We start from the raw sequence: 19738 nt of genomic DNA on the forward strand, positions 1-19738 counted from the left end.
CTGCCTCAAGCAGGGACTGACAGTCATCAGCCACGGCTGATTATGAACTCAAATTCAATTAAAAATTCACTTTGTAGGTCTAATTCACCAGATTAATTGTATTACTGCTAAAATTAACGTGTTTAAGAACTGTAAAGTTAAAGAGATGAATTGTAATTAAGATTTAATGTAAGACTGCAAAAGTTCAGCAGAGCATTTTACCTCCAATTCCAGATCTCTTATCTGAAAAATTAAACAGCTATTATATCTTACAGAACAAAAAAAATCCACTGTCCCATATTTGCACTAACAGCTGCCAAAAAGCTGGAAAGCTACAAAAATTGGAAATGGCAATAAACTGCTAGACCATTTCCATAATTGCATATGCACATACTGTATATGAATTGCTACAGACCTGGCAAAAATTGCATTACACAAGATTCCAAGTCTAAGCCAAATGGAGCTTTAAAAATTCCACTCACGATCAGTGGAAACTCTTTCCTAGGGCACCCTTACAGTTTAACCCAGGAAAGGAACTCAAGATAAAATTATGCCAAAGCCCATCAAAAATATTTTATTTCATGAAACATACAAAGGTGAAGTCAATATCAGATATGGGCAACAGATCAAAAAATCCTGGAGAACGCTGTGAAAGTGTTTGAGTGTGATGGACCTTGTAACCAGAGCAAGATCCTTGTGATACTGTCTTTAATTCATCTGAACACTTATTTTTAAAGTTGTTGCCAACTTTTTTGCCAGTGCAGCAGGGTCTCCTGCTGGCATATCCCACCTTGCCTAAGGGCTGGTTTTCCTTAACCAAACATACAGAGTCAGAGCATTTCTGAAGATGCAGCACGTTTCCCAACAGCTCTCAAACAAAAAATACCAGGGAAGCACTGACTTATGGAACAGATCCAGGACTCTGAACTGCCTGGAGGTGCCACTGAGCTGCTGGCACTGGACAGCCACATCCCAGCCCTGTACAACTGCAGAGGATGGAATCCTACCTGCAAATGGTTTGGGTTGAAGGGTCTTTAAAGCCCATCCAGTTCCACTCCCTGCCATGGGCAGGGACACATTCCACCGTCCCAGGGTGCTCCAAGCCCTGTCCAACCTGGCCTTTGACATTCCAGGGATCCAGGGGCATGGATGCAAACATGCTTAGCACCTAATCCAAATGTTTGGCTTTGCCTGCCTGCTGTGTCAGGCACTGATATACCTTCCAGAGGGGAAGGAACACAAGCCAGCTGGTATTGCCAACATCATCACCTTCAAATAACAGAATCAAGGGATGGTTGATGTTGGAAGGCACCTTAAAAGCCCATCTTGGTCCAACCCCATTCCACCAGACCAGGCTGCTCCAAGCTCCATCCAACCTGGCCTTCCTCAAGCACTGTTTTTCCTGAGGCTGCTCTGGACCCCAGCTCCCAGAACATCCTGCTGTCCATCCTGCACGCTACTGTGCCAGCCCCAGCCACCATGGGAAGGATAGAAACGCACAGAGCTCAGCCCTTCTCTCACACACATCCCACCTGCTGGGCTGCAGAAAAACGAGCTGGAACAGCCTCCTGCCCCACCAAACCTGCCCACAGCTCAGCTCCCCAGGGGAGGGGCACCCAGGTGAGGGGCTCCACAGGCAGCACAGCTGTGCTCTCAAGGCTGGGAGCCCCAGGGCTCCCCTGGGACTGCAGTGCCACCTTCAGTGCCTGACCTGTGCCCATCTCCTGGTGTGTCCCAGGCACGGGGGAGGACAAACCTCCCTCAGAACCCCAGAGAGCACATGGGCTGAGAACACAAAGCAATTAGTCATGCTGAGTTATTCAAGCATCAGGAAACTTCACAATTCAAAGGATTTACATATTCCCTTGGTTTCATTCACAACATTCATGCACCCAAGCATTTTTAATACACTGTTTTTTAATTGCCATCTCCCACACTTTTTGCATCCTACTGAATAGTAATTCCATGGAAGATTAATGAAAGAACTTCTGGGAATTATATGTGCAGAAGAAGAAACTACTGTGGCCACTATAACACCAAACAGGAGCATTTGGGAGCTGATAACCCCCCTCAGGTTCACAGAAAAAAATCCCTAAATGCAGAATTGTCTCATGACTTCATCAGTCATTAAAAGCTTACATGATAATAAATTCTGTAAGCGCAGTCACCTGAGTGTTTGGGCTTTCAGGGAGCTCAAAAAAAAAAAAAAAATCAAGATTATTTTTTAAAATACTGTTTATTCATTAAATTAGGAGGAGTGTATTGGAGTGGTCTTGTGCCTTTGACCTGACCCACTTGGGCAGTATTGAGCAGTGCAGAACTCCAAGGGGAGATGTGACACTACTGTGTATCCACAGTTATTTAACCAAACACTTTCTCAAGAATGTTATCAGCCCTTCTAAGGTTATATGTAAGTGGCCTATAGTACCTGTTCAGCACAACATATCTTTATTGTACAAGCAAAATCCGTTTGCCTAAAAAGCAGCATCTACAATTGGGTAAAAAAAAAATCTTAATTTTTTTCATTAAATAGCTTGATACTGTTTGGTGGAATTGCCAATTACTTTAGAAGTCAGACAAATAGGGTACAAATCGAAGGTGCACAGTTATTTGAGACAAAACTCCTGGATCCTAGCAATCCATTTCCAAGTATCATCTGAATATCTGATATTGCTTTTTACTTATTTATGCTTTGATGAACTGCTAATTGACTTCATCTCTGAGGTCACATAAGGTCATAAGAAAATAAACTGAGTCAAGTGCTTCAGCCAGATCAGCATACACAAAAAGTTGATGGGACTCTCCCTTAGAGTAACCAGATCCTCCTGCTGCTTACGAGTTCATCAAAAAATTGCTCACTTAAACTAATTAAAGTGACTGCATGGGGAAAAGCCCACCTGGGACAGAGATTTGGAAAGAACTAGCTGGAGCACTGTTGTCTCAGCATTTCCACATGCAAAGAGCGGGGAAAAAATTAAAGAAAACAGAGTGGATATAAACAGTACTGTATATCGAGTTAATACAGCCCTTGTATGGAAGTTATACCCTCCAGTGACCTTCTAGAATTGTATCAGCTTGCTACATGCATGTCTTCAGAGTCCAAACATGTGTGAAAGAGACCATTCGTCTACAGAAGGATGGATTTCGTTTTGTTGTCGCTGGAACCGGGACAGCAGACATGTATATTTGCCACATTGCAAATAAAATTACTTCAACAGAAATTACATAAAATATAAAAGCTTTGATAAGTCCAGGGTAAAATTTACCATCAGGCTATATATAATAAATGATGAGATCTTCCACACATGCTTTTGGTGCCCAGGCATGAGCCAAAAGCAGTGCAAAAAAAGCTTTCATACGAAAAATTAATATAAATAAGGTGTGTTCATGATGATTACTTAAAAGAAAAAGAAAGAAAAAATGGTTCAGAAAAAGGGGCATCCTGCCAAACATATTAGAGATATAAACCATGGAATTGGAAAAAGGGGATAAAAGAAAGATGGACTGTGATAAAATACAAAAGAACAAATACAAACAGATGGACAAAGACACAGGTCCACTGAGGAATCTGGTACGAGGTTTGCTACTAGATTTATAGGTCACTCTCTCAGACGTTTGGTGGAAAACCGTCCAGCCTGTAAATGAATATAAAGGGAAGAAAACAAAGACACTTATAAAGTACAAGTAGCTGTGATCAGATGTCCTAAACCATCAGTCAAATCAGCTTTGTTAGTTAAACCTCCACATCTCCCCCTTAACTTTGCCAAAGAGGAGCAAGTTCACTGACCATACACAAAGGATGCAATAACAGCAGAAGAGGACAAATAGATATTTTGTAGATTAGTTTGGCAGGATGTGCAATGAGAGGAAGGTATTTTAATCATCATTGGAACTTCCCATATGCATGGCAACAAGATCAGTCAAAGCCTATGACAGGGGCAATACACAGAGGTCTCAGAGCTGGAGCCTGGGGGGCACAGACAGTCTACAGTCCTGTGGCTGGGATTCCAAAATTAGGCACAAAGGGAGCCTCTCATAGAAAGGAAACATAACTTGGTCCCCTGGGTTTAGTTTCTTTAGTTTTGATTTCATTTTAGTTTTCTCTCGTGCTCAAGACAGTTTGGTAGTTTATAATGAGGAACTCAGGGTCTACCAGAAACAAGGGGCTAAAAAATGAAACTACGCAAACACTCTCCTAGGCTTCTGTATCTTTTTTGTTTTCTGTCCATTTTTTCTCAGGATTCTGTAAGGCAGACTCCAGAGAGAGTATTAGGACAAAGCCACTGCTGGCAAAATGGAAAGATATTTATTTCCCAAGCATTTAGGGATGTCTTGGGCATGCCTTCCTGAGTGTCGGTAACACTCAGTCAGATACTCCAGTTTTGCATTTCTGACAATACCGCAATGCTCTTTTTAAAGGTAAGCCAGTAATTTGGACTGTCAAAGGCTCACGTTCCTCTATCACTCCTAAGGGCTCAAGGCTGAGGGCAGGGACAGGGCTGGGCAGCAGGAGCAATCACCTTGTGCGGAGGCGGCGCTGGCGTCGGGCGCGTCGGGGCCCAGGCCGGAGCAGAGGTCGGAGGACAGCGAGGCCTTGACGGAGCAGGGCTGCTGCGTCTGCACCGCCCGCCCCGCAGCCTCAGGGGGGCCCGCCGGCCACTTGCTGCTCTCCTTGGGCAACGACTCCCTGCAGTCTGACATGGTACCTGCAACGGCAAACACCGCAAAAGCTGGGAAAGCTCCAAGTAAAAAAACCCTGCTATGGGTTATACCCATGCTTCTGAGGGCCAGCCTGGCAGAAATGTGGCTAAAATTAATTAGTGAGATGGCATGATCTAGTGTGTCTTGAAAATCAAAAAGGTTTTAATAAAGAAGGAAAACAACAAAAAAAACAAGAGCAAAGCCGAGCAACAGTACAGATACAAGTCTCCTACTTGCTACACCACCTTGAAAAGCATGGTGTTTCTTTGTTCTCTCTCGTTAGTACTTAACAGCCTAGGTGGGCTTTTTGGCCCTTGGCCCAATGAGATGAACAGCAGACTCTGAGTTACATTCCTGGAGACCAATCCACACTTCTGTGCTGCCTCCGAGCCAATTACAATGAGAAACCCACAGAACTTTCCAGCTAACTCCCTAAAATGTCTAAAGGTAAACTGAAGCTCTTTCCCTATCTGGAAGCACTGGCTGGAGGTGTAGGGAATGCATCACCACACCCTTCCTAAAAATAATGAGTATCTTTGACCCTGAGTGGAACAGCCAGTCACGTCCCAATGTTCTGCATGGAGCACAGACCTGAGGACAGCCTACGCTAGAAAAAAATCCCACACCTCCTATCACTGATCCTGTTTCTCCAAGAAGCTCCTGGAGCAGGTTTGATTTTTACAGATTCTCCTCTGTGTTTTCAGGAGCCTCAGAAGGAGCACTGCTGGAATAAAGAGAGAGCTGCTGGGGTGCTGAGCAGGATGATGAGACACAGAATGACAAAAGCAAGATACAGGGGCTTGCTCTCCCACACCAAGGGTGAAATTAAACAAATGGAGAAGAATAAAAAATTCTTTGCAGCAAAAAAACAAGGAACTTTTTATTTATAGCTATTTGAGCATAATTGTCATTGCCACTGTTAGATGCTTCCGTTGATAAATTCATGTAACACGATTGCAAAGGTATTTTGGTTTTTAAGCCTCTTTACCTAAGACACGTTTGTAGACAAAAGTACAGATAAAGACATTTATCTAGATATGGATAAATATCTAGATAGGTGTAGAAGTACAGACAGTATCAAACACTGCTTCAGTCTCTGTGGGCAAGAACACTCAGTCTCAAAATAGGCCACAGAATTTATTGCCTCTGAATATATTTGTTTTTCCCAACTCAGATCAAATCCTTAGTTAAAAGCAAAATCCTCCTCAACATCCTGTCTATAAAGATTGATGCAACAAAATTCAGAGGGGCCCTACGATGCAGTAATATTGAAAACAAGAGCCACCAGGTTTGAAATAAAGGATGAATGCTGAAACTGCTGCTGCTCCCCTAAAGAACAGCATGAACTAAGCTGAGGAAAAATATTCTATTCTACATTTTGCTGAAGAAATAAGTAGTGAGGTGTATCAATATTTTCCAGATAAATTATATTTTTGTACTTTCCCAAGAGATAAAAATTCAACACTGTAGTGTTGTGTGAAAATCTCACACTACTTTAGATGGTCAAAGCATCCACTATGGTTTTGTAACTACTTTTACCTCCCATCCTTTGGGGGAGCAAATGTAATCCCATCTTTTATATATGGCATCTTGGAGGAAAAAGTAAACAACAACAAGACACAGCACCTAATCAATAGAGCACGACAGCACCTAAGAAGTGAATACAAACATCAATAAATTGCATTTGAAGAATGGAGGAGATGTAACCAGGCTGTTTTCCAAATTAAAGTGGAATATTATTCCTCTGCCAAGCACTGCGGCTGATGTAGAGCAGGCAGGTACAACTCGCCATGAGGAGCTGGGACAAGATTGTCCAAAAGCAGGACAGCTCAAAACCAACAAAATTTCCATTCCTTCCAGCAGTCACACAGCAGAGCCACAAACAACAGGCAAAGGGAAGGGCCCAGTGTACCTACTTGTGCTTGATGTTCCACTCCTGAGCTGCTGGACCAGAGGATTTAAGAGTTTTCCAGCTTTCAATTTGTTTTTGCTGGTTCTTCGGCGACGGCCGCTGGGTGGGGCGGAGTGCAGGAAGCCCAGGTTGGGAGGAAGGGGTTTCCCCAGCCGAATATACAGTGCCTCTATCTCATTCTTCTGCTGCGTCTGCAGCTCAGCAATCTCCTTCATATGCCTAAAACAATAAAAGGACTTTCCTAGCAATGTATTTGATAAAGCACCACATCCTGAGAGCGTAATTAATTGTCAAAGAAGAAACAAAACAGTTGTTGGATATAAAACAATCAGCTGCTCATCCCCAAGTACACAAAGCTACAACAATCTATCTGTGGTGACTCCCCATCCCTGGAAGTGTCCAAGGCCACGCTGGATGGGGCTTGGAGCAACCTCATATAATAGAAGGTGTCCCTGCCCATGGCAGGGGGTGGAATGAGATGATCTTTAAGGTCCTTTCCAACCTAAAACATTCTGGGATTCTAGGAGTTATTTTTCTAACTGGAACTGGCAGACAAGATGATGCACAGCAGGATGCATAGTGGGGGAATGTCCTGGCAATGCCTAATTTTCCCAGAATCAGTTTACTCCTTACAGCTCTGCTCATCCTAAGCTGAGCTGCTGCCAAGGTACAGTAACACAAGTTTCCCTTGCATCACTTGCAATCCAACATACTTTTCTCTCAGGTTCTGCAACTCTTTCTTCATATCAGCATCTTCAAACTCTGAATCATTGTCGCTGCTCATGTAGGACGACTGCGAGTGGAAGGACGTGATGTTGATGGTAGGAATCTTCACACCTTGCCCGTTGGGTGACTCTGGGCCAGGGGAGCCCCCTTTGCCAGACCTCTGCAGAAATGCAGCTGCTTTTTTAATCAGGTCTGTGGCCGTGCTGCTGCTGGGCGGGGAGAGCTGTGAAGCAGGCACAGGTGGCCGTGGGAAGGGTTCGTCGGCGGAGTCACTGGAGGCCGGGTCACACAGCGCATCCATGGAGGAGGCCGTCTGCACCCTGCGGACAGCAGCCGGCACCTCCGGGCTGCCAGGCAGCTCCTCGTCCAGGTACACGTCTGGGGGCGCCGAGAACCGCAGGCACTGCGGCGCCGCCAGGGTCAATTCGTCCTGCGTGCTGATGACTGAGAACCTGCCGATGGTTTTGGCCGGCGTGCCGGGAGCCTCGGGCGGTGCCCCGGCTGCTGCCGCCCGCTGCGTGACCGTGGGCATGGATACACACTTGGCCTCCTCGCTCCTCTGCAGAGACTCCATCTGCAGAGCTGTGCCTGGTGACGGAGCTGCAGCCTGGGGGAAATAAGAGAGCTTAAGGAAAGGAACTGTAACAGTCTAGCAGAAAACCGCTCCTAGCCCAGGTTACCTGAAGGAGGCCTTTTGCTGGAGCAGCAGGAGCCGAAGCGATGCTTGCAGCTGGACCTGTTTGAAGGTTGGGGGGAAAAAAAATTATGTCCGGAATGCTTTAATGCAATAAAAGCCAATGTTCTTATTTTATTGTGATAAACTGAAGTGTACCACTGAGGAATAATTTAAAACCCCACATTTTGTAATACGGGATTGAAAATGCAGGAGGCAATAGCAATGGCAATATAAAATATGTGTAGGTAGGCAGATCTACTGATTTGGAGAATTCAAATAATAACAGGTGTGTGGAATTTCATTAGTCAGTTAAAAACTTTTAAGGAGAAAAACAGAAGAAGAATGAAACCAGCTGGTACATTGGGCCTGAACTATTCTGGTGTTCTTGGTACCTCAGAGACACACAGGCTGCTGAGCATGGACAGGCTGCTGCCCCACTCCTGCCACAGACACACCAGTAACACACAGTGACACCCAGCAGGGATGGCTGGAGGAGCATTACCTGTTCTGCCTGCTGACCCACCTCTTGCCTCTGAGGGATGAGCACTCACACCAGTGACTTCTGGCTTGTCCAACTTCCAGGAAAAGGAAAAAAGAAACAAAATTTCAATCTCACAGAGAAGAATGTGTTCTCCTTCCCTCATTTCCCCTTGCTGCCCTGGCACTACCAGAGAATACTGAACTATTTCACAGGGCTTTGGAGGTGGCCTTGCAGTCTAGCCTCCAACCTGGCCTTGGATACTGCCAGGAATGGGGCAGCCACAGCTGCTCTGGGTAACCTGTGCCACAGCCTGGAATAGACACTGATCTAGCACAATGTGCTGTAAACCTGATGATTTCATAAACTTGGAATTTTATCTGAAAAATAATAACATGGGGACTCAACTGAGACAGAGTAACCACTGCCCCAGGCTGCCTGCTACCTCTTTCCTTAGAAGCTTCCATGGCAGTCTTGCTCTACCAAGCTCAGGAGAAGACAAAAGAAACTATTACAGGAAACAGAAGAAACTCCTGCCAATGGAACGTCTGCCTCTGGCTACAGCATGTGGACAAGGCAAAGACACTTGAGGTGTTTACTTTAGCCAGGCTGGCTTGGAAGGCAGTAATCACAACCACTGCCATTCATTTATACTTAAGATCGAAGCTTCCTTAGAAATAGAATGACTATACCACGCATGTGTTTTACATTCTTAAACTACAATGAAATTGATACATTTCTATCTGCTTTGGACAGGACACAAAAGGAGATGAATTTAAGTATTATAGCACTTCTAAATCCAAAGGAAGTCTGGCTTTCACGAACAAGCATTTCTGAAAAATGAGTTGGGATGCATCAGACAAAAAAAATTAAGCAAGCTTTCACACTGGAAAGCAGTCAGCAGGCAAAGGCAACACACCCTGCAGCAGACATATGAAACGTTCAGGGAAGCAAAAGATCTACACGTGTCCTACTGCAGGAGAGTGTGTCCTGAGCTCTCCCTGGGGCAGCCCTACAGGCTGGCTTTGAGGGGATGAAGGGCAGAGCCCTGGGGCATTGACCAGCGGTGGGCAGGGGCTCTGAGGGCACCAGGGGCTCAGCAGCAGCTCTCACCTCCTGGCCCATGTCCGGGATGCTGCAGCCTGGCTTTCTCCCATCCAGTGCCAGAGCAGGAGCTCGCTCTTCAGGAAAAGGTGACAGGGTGAATTCACTATCACCCTGCTCGGGGGGCACAGATGTGTCCGGCGTCCCTGCTGACGCCGAAGAAGTTGGAACATATTCCTGGTACAACAAATTGCGCAGCTTCTCATCCAGGCTTTTGATGGTGTTGTCCACGAAGTCCACCCTGGGGGGTCCCTCGCCGTCGGATTCGGTGGTGCCGGGGGGGTTCTGCTGCTGGAGCAGGCTGACCCCAGCACCGGCCGCCCCCTGCGCCACGGACAGCGGCTGGGACGCGGCCAGCGGTACCTGCGTGGGGCTCTGCAGCTGTGACCCTGCCAGCCCCAGGGCATCAGGGCCAGCGGCTGCGGGGAAGGGCTGGGCGCCCACGGGCCCTGTGCTGGGCTGGGCACTCACAGGCCCCACGCCGGGCTGGCTGCCCAAGGGCACTGCGCTGGGCTGGGCACCCACGGGCTCCGTACTGGGCTGGCCACCCTCGGGCAGGTGTGGCCCCTGCGGCGCTGGCTGCCGCTCCAGCACCGCACCTTGCTCCGGCAGCGTGGCCTGTTCCAGCACCGCACCGTGCTCCGGCAGCACAGGCAGCGGCCCTGGGGCAGCAGGCATGGTGGCAGGCAGTGGCCCCACACTGCAGCAGGGCATCTCCATGTCAGGCAGGCACACTGGCTCCTCTGCCCGCAGCTGCAGGACTGGCACCTCTGGAGGCTCCTCCAGCCCCACAGCTCGGGGGTCTTGGGGGTGCTCCGGCTGAGCCCCACCAGCCACTGCAGGCTCCGCGATGCTCAGGGCAGGTGCTGGCAGGGCTGGGGCCAGGAACTCTGGCTGGCTTGCTATGCTGGCAGGAGCTGCAGAAGCAGAAGCCGGTGCCAAGGACAGGGTGGCTCCAAGGGGGCTATCGCTGGCCCCTGTGTGCAGGGGAAGCTGCTGGCCAGCCCCGACCCCAGACACCTCTGTCACTGCAGAGCTCATCGACTGCTCATCTGACTGCTCTGGGTCTAGAGAGAACACAAGCAAAAGGTGAACATTTAAAAGAAAGGAAATCACTGCCAAGACCCCCAGTCAGCTGCAGGGACAACCTACCAGAGATTCCCACCAACAAATAGCTGTCATGCACTTCAAACGAGAATTTTCAGATTATGCAAAAAATATTTAACTGAAAAGACACTATAGTGATGAGAATTTCAGCTACCCCATAGCATAAGGTATAGTTAAAGATAAAGAAACTCAGATAAAGATTCCCAATCTCGTTCAACACTAGGAACACACAAAATGCACAGCTAAACAAAATTCATAATTTTCTTCCTCTGAATAAATCAAATGAAACCATCACAGCTGAGTGAGGACAGAAGAGACAACAGCTCTGGAAATGATATTTTCTATGAAGTTTGGAGATACCTGTTCCTTCTGTCTGCTGGGCACCCGAAGGCACCGGGGGAGAAACCTCGGGGGCATCCGTAGCAGGGTTTTCCACCACTGGACATATAATAAACCACCTTTTTCCAGTATGCAATACTAGGGATGAAAAGAAATTAACAAGTAAACACACGAATTTCCATTGTTTCCAGACCATGACTTTGTCTCAATTTCACAGGACAGTTTGGGTTGGAAGAGACCTTAGAGGCCCTCTAGTTCCAACTTCCTGCTGTGAGTAGGGACACCCTCCACTAGAAATTCAAAGGCACTCCTACCATTTTGCTGATACACAGGTGTCTTCATTTGAGACTGACGCTTCTCCTGTTAAAGAAACAACAGCAGAAATAGCTGGATCAGTGGAAGAGGAACATCATCCCACTCATATTGTAAGGCTTAACGAAGCAAAAGCATTATTTTTCTAGTTAAGAAACGTTTTTATTTTTAACACAAGATGTAAAAGCAATTTAAGTATCTGGCTGTTAAGAAAAAGGAATCAAACTAATAATCTTTATTTAGCATTTCTCACCTCGCTCATTTCCAGTCTATCAGCATCTTGTTGGGGGCTTGTTCCCTGGTCAGAACTTCGCTCTCCTTCTGTATCCTCACTGAGCATATCTTCTGCTTTATCAATGATATCCTTCATTTGCTCAATAAAAGTCTCTTTTTCACTTTGCAAGATGAATTCATTCTCCACCTAGAAGGCCACATCAAAATAAAGGGGAAAATAGACATTTTTTTATCAATGCCTCATTCCACAGCTGCTAGACAGCTCAGGCAAGAAGCACACACAAGGAGCTGCCTGAAGGAACTAGGAGCACTGAGGGCCCCTGGGCAGTCACATCTCACCATGTAAGTAGCAATTTCCTCTGGCGCATCACCATCCAAGTCAAACTTGAATGTCACCATTTTGTGGTTGTGGGTTTCAAGCTGGCACTCCACCATCTTATCCCCTGTGTTACACACCTGCATGCAGAGATTAACAACCCTGATTCCTGGAAAAGCCAAAGGAATCCCAGAGTTACCCTCCAACAGGTTGTACTTGCATTTAGTATGGTCAGTTTGGGTCTGTTGGACTTCTCCTGGCGTGAACGAGCACGCGTGGATTTCTTATGCTTCTTTGAAGACTTTCCTTCTTGCTTTCCACTTCCTGTTGCTCCTTCCAAGCTGTCACTCATCTCTTTACCAGATGCAACATCTGGACTCATGTAGCTTCACAAGGGAAAGGAAGAACAACCCCAAAATAAAGCCAGAGTTGCACACAATGGAGTCATGCATCACGTGTAAGCTACATAACACAGGCTGCAAAAAAGGCACATTTACACTTTTTTGGCTCAAACTGAGTCAACTGGAAGATACTCAGTGAGCGAAGGGCACTACTCCACACCAGACACATACTCTGGCTACAACACCTACCAAGAAATGAGCTATTAATGTTTCTAGCAGTAACACAGCAAAAGTCCCATCACTCTGAATATATCCCTACATCCCCTAATCCCTCCACTTCAGGGGTCCTGACAGTCCTTCTCTGAACTGCACAAGCTCCTGCTTTTCTAAGGTGAAGTTTTCTTAGCTCCTGCCTTTCTGCCCTCCCAGCAGAAGGGCAAAGAGGTGCAGAGGGAGGAAAAGAGAAGTTCCACATACACCAAGGCTAGGACACTGCACCCAAACTAAGGAATTAAAAGAGCTGCAGGTGCCAGAATGGGCACACTGCACACAGAACACTGTCAGCTTCTCCCTAGACATGCTCCCAGTTCGTCTCCTTCTGGTCAGGTCAAAAAAAAAACAGCCTCCAAAAAGCATGCATATCTTACACCAAAGAGGTGATAAAAATACCTTTCGCAACTCTGAGACAGAGCTTGGAGTTTGTCCTGTATTGCCTGCTCCTAAAACACAAGAAAAAGTCATTTAAGCAAACACATTGTATCAGCAGATGAAAAACACCTTTAAGAAAGGGTTTACTGTTGCACTAGTAACTCTAAAACCATTCTGTTTAACCAGCTCTTGGAACCCGGAAATAAAATAAATGTCCTATTTTACCCTTCCAATATCACTTCTGTCCAAGGCACCAATCACTTTTTCAGACAGAGCCACTAACCTGTCAGTTCTCTTCCTTTGCTCATAGCAGGTGAGATGGTGAAAGAAATAAAACAGTTCTCACCACCATGGCAAAACCTGATTGAGGCACAATTCCACATCAGCACCCACTGTGTTTTATTTTTGAACGTATCTGCTAATTTGCTTCATTGCTTTCTTTATACAGTTTCCTGAAATATGCTTGGTATTTTCATTGTGTTTGGCTTAGTGGGAAAATTTCTGAAGAACTTAAAAACAAAAGATGAAAATTCATCACTCAAGAACACCACCCTCACATCATGTCCTTTTGTCCTCTACACAAATTTCCCCTAAAAGCTTCCCTCTTCACTGGCTGCAGCTCTGGGACAGACATCACAGCATGATTTTCACATCGAGTAGACCCATTCTCACAGAATTTGTGACAATGCTGCAGGCCCTGCTGTAACTTACCATGTATGCACACAAACACACATCCATGCATGTATATACACTCACAGTAGATAAACCCATAAATATATATAATTTTATATATATTTATAAACATAGGTCTATAAAATCCTTCTATAGACACAGCTAGAAACAAGCTCCTCAGCTCCATCCCTACACTGAGCACTCAAGCAGTGGTAGGCTGGAGTTAAAAGCTCAGTGGGGAACTGGCCAGCCCCACTGGTTGTCTGCAGTTAACCAGCCAGCTCCACTCCTTGGCTGTAACACCACACATAAGCCATGCCAAGCTTAAATGCAGTTTCAATAAAACTGCAATGTCAATGAGCAGTGAGAACACAGACATAATGTATCGACATTCTGGTAATGCACTTCACCAAGTGCCTCACAAAACCTCTTTTGCCTGACTGGTTCAGGTTGGTTTGGATGCAAGTGCTGCCACGTGCCTGAACACAACAGAAGAGATAAAAATGTCATGGCAGAGTAGCAACAAAATGCAGTGTTTTGATTATACAGACAGGTATGAAACTTCTCTTACAACCAAGGAAACTTTAGCAATGTATGTCAGAAAACCTGCATGGAGAGGATGTGGATTGCTTAATTTCTCAAAGTGAATGAGAGAAGGGGGTTAACTTAGAGATGCATGTGAGAATGAAATTAGCAAATCAGTGGTTAAATGTTCTGAGGGGTGTGGGATGTGAAGGACAGACATGTGCCTCAGTGGCTATGAGTTTCTCAGGAGAACTTGTATCCCCCGTATCACAGTGCACAACAATGAGATTTCCAGAATCTCTAATGGAATGGACCCTGCACTGAAGGTGCCAGCACTGGCCCTGCCATGACCTGTGCATTCAGAAAAAAGACAGCTGGAGAAGGAATACGTTGAGTGATGGATATTCCTGACCCAGCCCAGCTTCTCTGGGGGGTCTGCAGGTGAGGCACTGCAGACAGGCTCTACCATTCCTGCTACACTGAACCAACAGGACACAGACATTCACCAGCGATGTCCTACAGCACAGCAGGAACACTGATGTGGTGAGAATTAAACTGCCACTGATGGACAGGAAAAATAGGGAACTGGAATCAGTTTTTAGTGTTAGCACAGCCCTTCTGGAGCATCTTCTGGAGGCAGCACCGAGTTGTGTCTCCAATGGAATTTCAGGCTGCACTGGAGTCAAGGCATGTGACAAGCCATGGAGACATGGACAAAGCCAAGAAACTGATTTTGAACAGATGAAATATATACTTTGGCAGGAAAGGTAACTCAGAACAGAGACTCAAGAGTAACGACTCTGAATGCAGAATCACAGATAGACATTTCCATCCAGGAGTGGAGAACAAATCAGACTTATTTTCTGAAATCAGGTAGAAACGCCAAAGCTTTTGTTTTGCTTTGTTAACAGGGAGCTGAAGAGAAGGAAATGTTCTGCAATGTTCTGTCAAGACTGAAGATTAAACAATTATGGGAGTGGAAAGAAAAGTCAAAATAGCAGATAGGAGGAGCTGACAGTTCTATAAGGAAACAATAAAAAGCATCCTGCTTCTATGACCACAGAGAATTGGGAATGCCTACTAGTAGCTGAAGAAACAAAACTCCCAGGGCTACAGCAGACATCAGGCAATACAGGGGATACAATGCTAAATGAAACGGGAATAGGGTTCAAGCTGAAGAGCATGAAGGGCTTTCACAGAACAAAGACTCAGATTGCGGAGCAGTTTCTTAAGGCAAATGATGGTTGGTTGAACAAGTGCCTGAGACATCTAAAACAAGACTGGACAAAACATGGGTGAAACTCTACGGAACATCTTCTAACTCACCCACAACGAGAATTTTTTGATTTCTATCCTTGTGCTTGTGCTCAGCTACAGACAAGAAGGCGCTTAGTCCTGCTGCCTCACAAATTCAGTGTGACATTTCCTGAGCTACAAGATGAGGTTTCATTTGGAATAGCCAATTAATTATTTGCTGACCCAGAGCTGCTGGCTGGGATCAAGGAACAGCGGCTCAACACACCAAGGGAACAACCTCCCTTGTGCAATGAGCCCCCTGTTTCACACAGCAGTGGCTGAGGAGATTAAGGCTGAGGCTGGTGAGTTACTGCAGAGGAAGGGCTCTACCTCTTGAGATGTCTCTGCGCCGGCCGCCACAGCCGAGCAGGGAGCTGGGAGCTGCTGGCCCAGGGGCTGGGAAAGGTCAGGCTGGAGCTGCAGCAGAGCAGAGGGCTGGAGAGGCAGGCCAGGCTCTATGGGGCCGGGCAGGGCAAGGCTGCCCTGGGACTGGGGAACGGCTTCAGGAGCGACGCAGGGTGGCACCAGCTCGGGCTGCGGCGGCAACGGCGGTGACATGACCATGGAGGGCTGCACCGGCAGCACGGGCACCTGGGCTGCAGCTTCCAGAGCAAACTGAGAGTGTCCAGGCAAGGGCTGCAACACAACGAGAGCTGTTAGCACACTCTTCTGTGCCAGGGGCTTGGCACGGCGGGGCGAGGGAGCAAAAGCACCAGCACTCATGGAGAAAGGATTCCAACTGTGCAGGGCGCTGGGTTTGGGTGCTCTCAGTAACAACTACAGAGATTAAACTTCCTCTGAAATAACCAAATAAAAGCTAAGGACTCCCTCAGTACAATTATGACAACATGCATTGCTCAGTTACCAGTTTATTAGCAGGGACAAAGCCAGATTTTGCTAAGAAATGAAAAATCACAGAATTCCTAAATGGTTTGTGATGGATGGAACATCAAAGCTCATCTCATTCCACCCCCTCCCATGGGCAGAGACACCTCTTACTATCCCAGGCTGTTCGAGGCCCCATCCAACCTGGCCTTGGACACTGCCAGGGATCCAGGGGCAGCCACAGCTGCTCTGGGCACCCTGTGCCAGGGCCCCACCACCCTCACAGCCAAGAATTTCTTCCACAATATCACATCCAACCCTGCCCTGTGGCAGTGGGAAGCCATTCCCCCTATCTTCTGTCTCTCCATCCCTTGTCCCCAGTCCCTCTCCAGCTCTCCTGGAGCCCCTTCAGGCCTTGCAAGGGGCTCTGAGCTCTTCCTGGAGCCTTCTCCTCTCCAGGTGAGCTCTCCCAGCTTGGCTCCAGAGCAGAGGGGCTCCAGGCCTGGGAGCATCTCCATGGCCTCCTCTGGGCCTGCTTTAAGATCTCAGGTGTTGAATTCATTCTCCTGAATACTCTGCTCTGCTTTTACCAACCCCACACTGTCCATGCAGAGAAAAACACACTTTACCCATAACCCCACTTAGGATACTTTTAGAAACCTGCCATATATATAGCACTGGGACCTGTTACAAATTACAATTAACTCTTTCACCAAATACACACCAGTGCCCAACTTCAGTTTATGCAGTTTACCCACTGAAGTCTCAACTTAACCATTGATGTGCCAAGCCCCAAGGCCCCAGTCCTGCCAACACCTCCACGTGGACAGAGGGAGTTTCACTTATCTCAGTGGATTTCTCCAGTGCATTAAAATAACTCAAGTGCGTAAGTGCTTGGTGGGAACCAGACCCAGTGACAGGACACTAGCTACCTTAGAGACTGGCTTGTTATTCTGCATAACAGTCCTCTAGGGTTGTACATTTAAAACCAGAACATTTTCCTTTTAGGTACATCATGTATTTTTCCAGAGGGACTGAGCTTGTGGGAAGAGGAAGAAAGCAGCATATGGAAGAAAAAAAGACTTTCGGTACTAGGTAAAAGTGTGCCCAATTTTCACTTTTTTTGAAGTATCATCACATAGAGACTTTAGGCTACTGGAAAATACATTAAAAAAAATAAGACTCAGATGAGAACTAGGCCACATGATTTCATTGCTGCATGCTCTCTTCAGGTTCTGGGTATGAGCTGAAACTATTATTCCAGGTTTTAATGTGGATAAAAGCAAAGACAAGTTGTGCTTCACAACACCTGAGAGTTGCATGGCTGCCTAAGGCGGGGTTGTTAGACTGACAAGTGTGGTGTAATGCCACAGCAGGGTGGTTCAATTTTAAATCTTACATAATTAGAATAATTCACAAAATATTTCAATGTCAAATCACAGAATCACAGAATATTCTGACTTGAAAGGGATACCTACAAGGATCATCAAGTTCAACTCTTAAGTGAATGGCCTATATAGACATGCATAGGCAAAACAAAACTCAGAGGGGCTAAACATCAACTGTGAAGACAGCACGGCATTATATACAGAAATACCTCTCCATTACAAGTGTTCAAATCATTACAGTGTTTTTTAAAATTTTCATCTGCACATTGTAATAGCTATTTTTTATCCTAAATTCTTCCATTTGCAACACTTCCATACACATTTGATAGCTAATGACTGTGTCAGGATGGTTTGGGAACATCAGCTCTCCAGTTCTGGTACTTGCCATGCTCACTGTGACTAACGTGCTTGATTCCATTACCTCTAAAGCCACAGGAAAACACTGAGCAACATTCCCAGGCTCCATGCTGCTGACATTCTCAACAACAGTAATTCTGTACCAAATACACAGCTGAAGAGAGAAACTTAAAAGCTATGCACTGCTCTGAAGATGCCGTGACAGGTTGGGATGGGATGTTATGAATTTTAATTAGCGTGTTATGGTGAAGGGATGTGGCAGAATACAGATTTTCCAAATGCTTTATTAACAGGTTGAGTGCCGTCTCTCTCCTGCTTTGGTCAGACTGTATTTCATGTTGACATATCACAGATGTGGCGAGAGAAGTATTTACAGACTCTGTCAGTCCTGAGGCAGTTTTCGTGTGAATACTGCTAATACTTGAGCTCATTTATTCTTCCAAGGGGAAAATGGTCTGCAGCTAGAGAATCCATCCCTGCCCTGCAGGTCTGACAATGCTCTTCCACACAGTTTTCCAGAGTCCTCACCAGAGGGCCACTTCCCTTTGCTGTTTTAAAGAAGTTCTACACCAAAATAACCCCACTGCTCGTGTCAGTTCCCCCATATTTGCTGTGGGTACCCAGCAACTCCTGAATCCCACACGGACAGACTAGCTACAGGCACTGGCAAGGCTTGGCACACCCTCCTGACCCAGGACAACCACAGCTCACACTTTTCCCATGTTTGAGATGAAGAAGAAAGAGCAAATTCAGAACCTACTCATACACTGCCCAAAGCCAGTTGGATTATGCCCTATATCCTTGACAGCCCCTGTCACTGTCTGAGGACATCACCAGCCACCCCACAGCTCGCAGCTTCAGCCACCACCTCCAGAACTGAGGGCAAGAAGTCAACAAAACATCTCAAGAACAAGGATTACTGGTGGCGAGGCAAAGAGCCCCGGGCAGGGCTGGCAGCCCCAGAGCCCAAGGCAGGGCTGGGAGCCCCGGGCAGAGGGAGCAGCCTGCGCACACAGCCCCGCGCCCGCCCAGCAGATTTACCTGGTGAGGCTGTGCGGGCACAGCCAGGGCCGGCTCGGGAGGATGCAGGACGCCAGGCTGCAGGGCCGCAGGAGGTGGCTGCAGGGCTGCAGGAGGTGGCTGCAGGGCCGCAGGAGGCGGCTGTGGCTGCGGCACGGGCTGGGAGCTCTGTGTGTCGCCGGGCAGCATGGGCTGGAAGGCGGGCTGGAACACAGGCTGCGGTGGCATTGGCGGCACCCCCGGCGGCGCCACGGCCAGCAGAGGGATGGTGGCTGCCGGCATGTTGGGCACAATGGGCTGGCAGGGCAGCACCAGGGAAGCCACGGTGGTGTGGGGCAGGTTGACGGCCTGCATGGGCAGGGCTGGCGAGTTGGGCGCCATGGGCAGCGTGGGGTTCATGGGCAGGCTGGGCAGGATCACAGCCGGGGCAAAGTACTGGGAGGGGGCGGGAATGGGGGGCACATTTCCAGCAGGGATGTCAGACAGGTTTGGAGGAAGGCTGTCGAGCCCTGCCAGGGGAGTAATTGCAGGAATGACAGGAAACTGAGGAATCTGAAAAAAATACAATATTGCATAAATTGCCAGAGCCTTCACTGATGGTATAAAGCAGTTTCACTTGCCACACAAGTCCCTAAAAACCACCTGTGCCATGAGGATCATTATGTCTGTTTGGTAATCACTTCCATTCATTCCCTGAGCTTTGCAAACAGTAATAAAAACTGATTTATGCTTAAATCATTAGTAAAAGGAAAAAAAAAATCATTTGAGGGAGATGCTTTCAT

At 46.9% G+C, this 19738-nt stretch overlaps 1 protein-coding gene across 1 annotated transcript in view; it reads right to left on the minus strand.

The window, feature by feature from the left end:
- The window catches only part of WNK2 (WNK lysine deficient protein kinase 2), an 80769-nt gene that overhangs the window by 9468 nt on the left and 51563 nt on the right, over positions 1-19738 (minus strand). The window contains exons 11-25 of the mRNA XM_083869276.1: positions 18978-19508; positions 15697-16002; positions 12895-12944; positions 12105-12270; positions 11908-12024; positions 11588-11755; positions 11337-11382; positions 11044-11160; positions 9586-10643; positions 8518-8569; positions 7999-8054; positions 7306-7925; positions 6597-6811; positions 4500-4823; positions 3516-3614 (exon numbers count right to left, since the gene is read on the minus strand). Coding sequence (XP_083725402.1) covers positions 3516-3614; positions 4500-4823; positions 6597-6811; positions 7306-7925; positions 7999-8054; positions 8518-8569; positions 9586-10643; positions 11044-11160; positions 11337-11382; positions 11588-11755; positions 11908-12024; positions 12105-12270; positions 12895-12944; positions 15697-16002; positions 18978-19508 — 3925 coding nt within the window. The remainder of the gene's footprint in view (positions 1-3515; positions 3615-4499; positions 4824-6596; positions 6812-7305; positions 7926-7998; positions 8055-8517; positions 8570-9585; positions 10644-11043; positions 11161-11336; positions 11383-11587; positions 11756-11907; positions 12025-12104; positions 12271-12894; positions 12945-15696; positions 16003-18977; positions 19509-19738) is intronic.

This window comes from Zosterops lateralis, assembly GCF_965231275.1.
Source record: "Zosterops lateralis genome assembly, chromosome: 11".
Taxonomy (NCBI): domain Eukaryota; kingdom Metazoa; phylum Chordata; class Aves; order Passeriformes; family Zosteropidae; genus Zosterops; species Zosterops lateralis.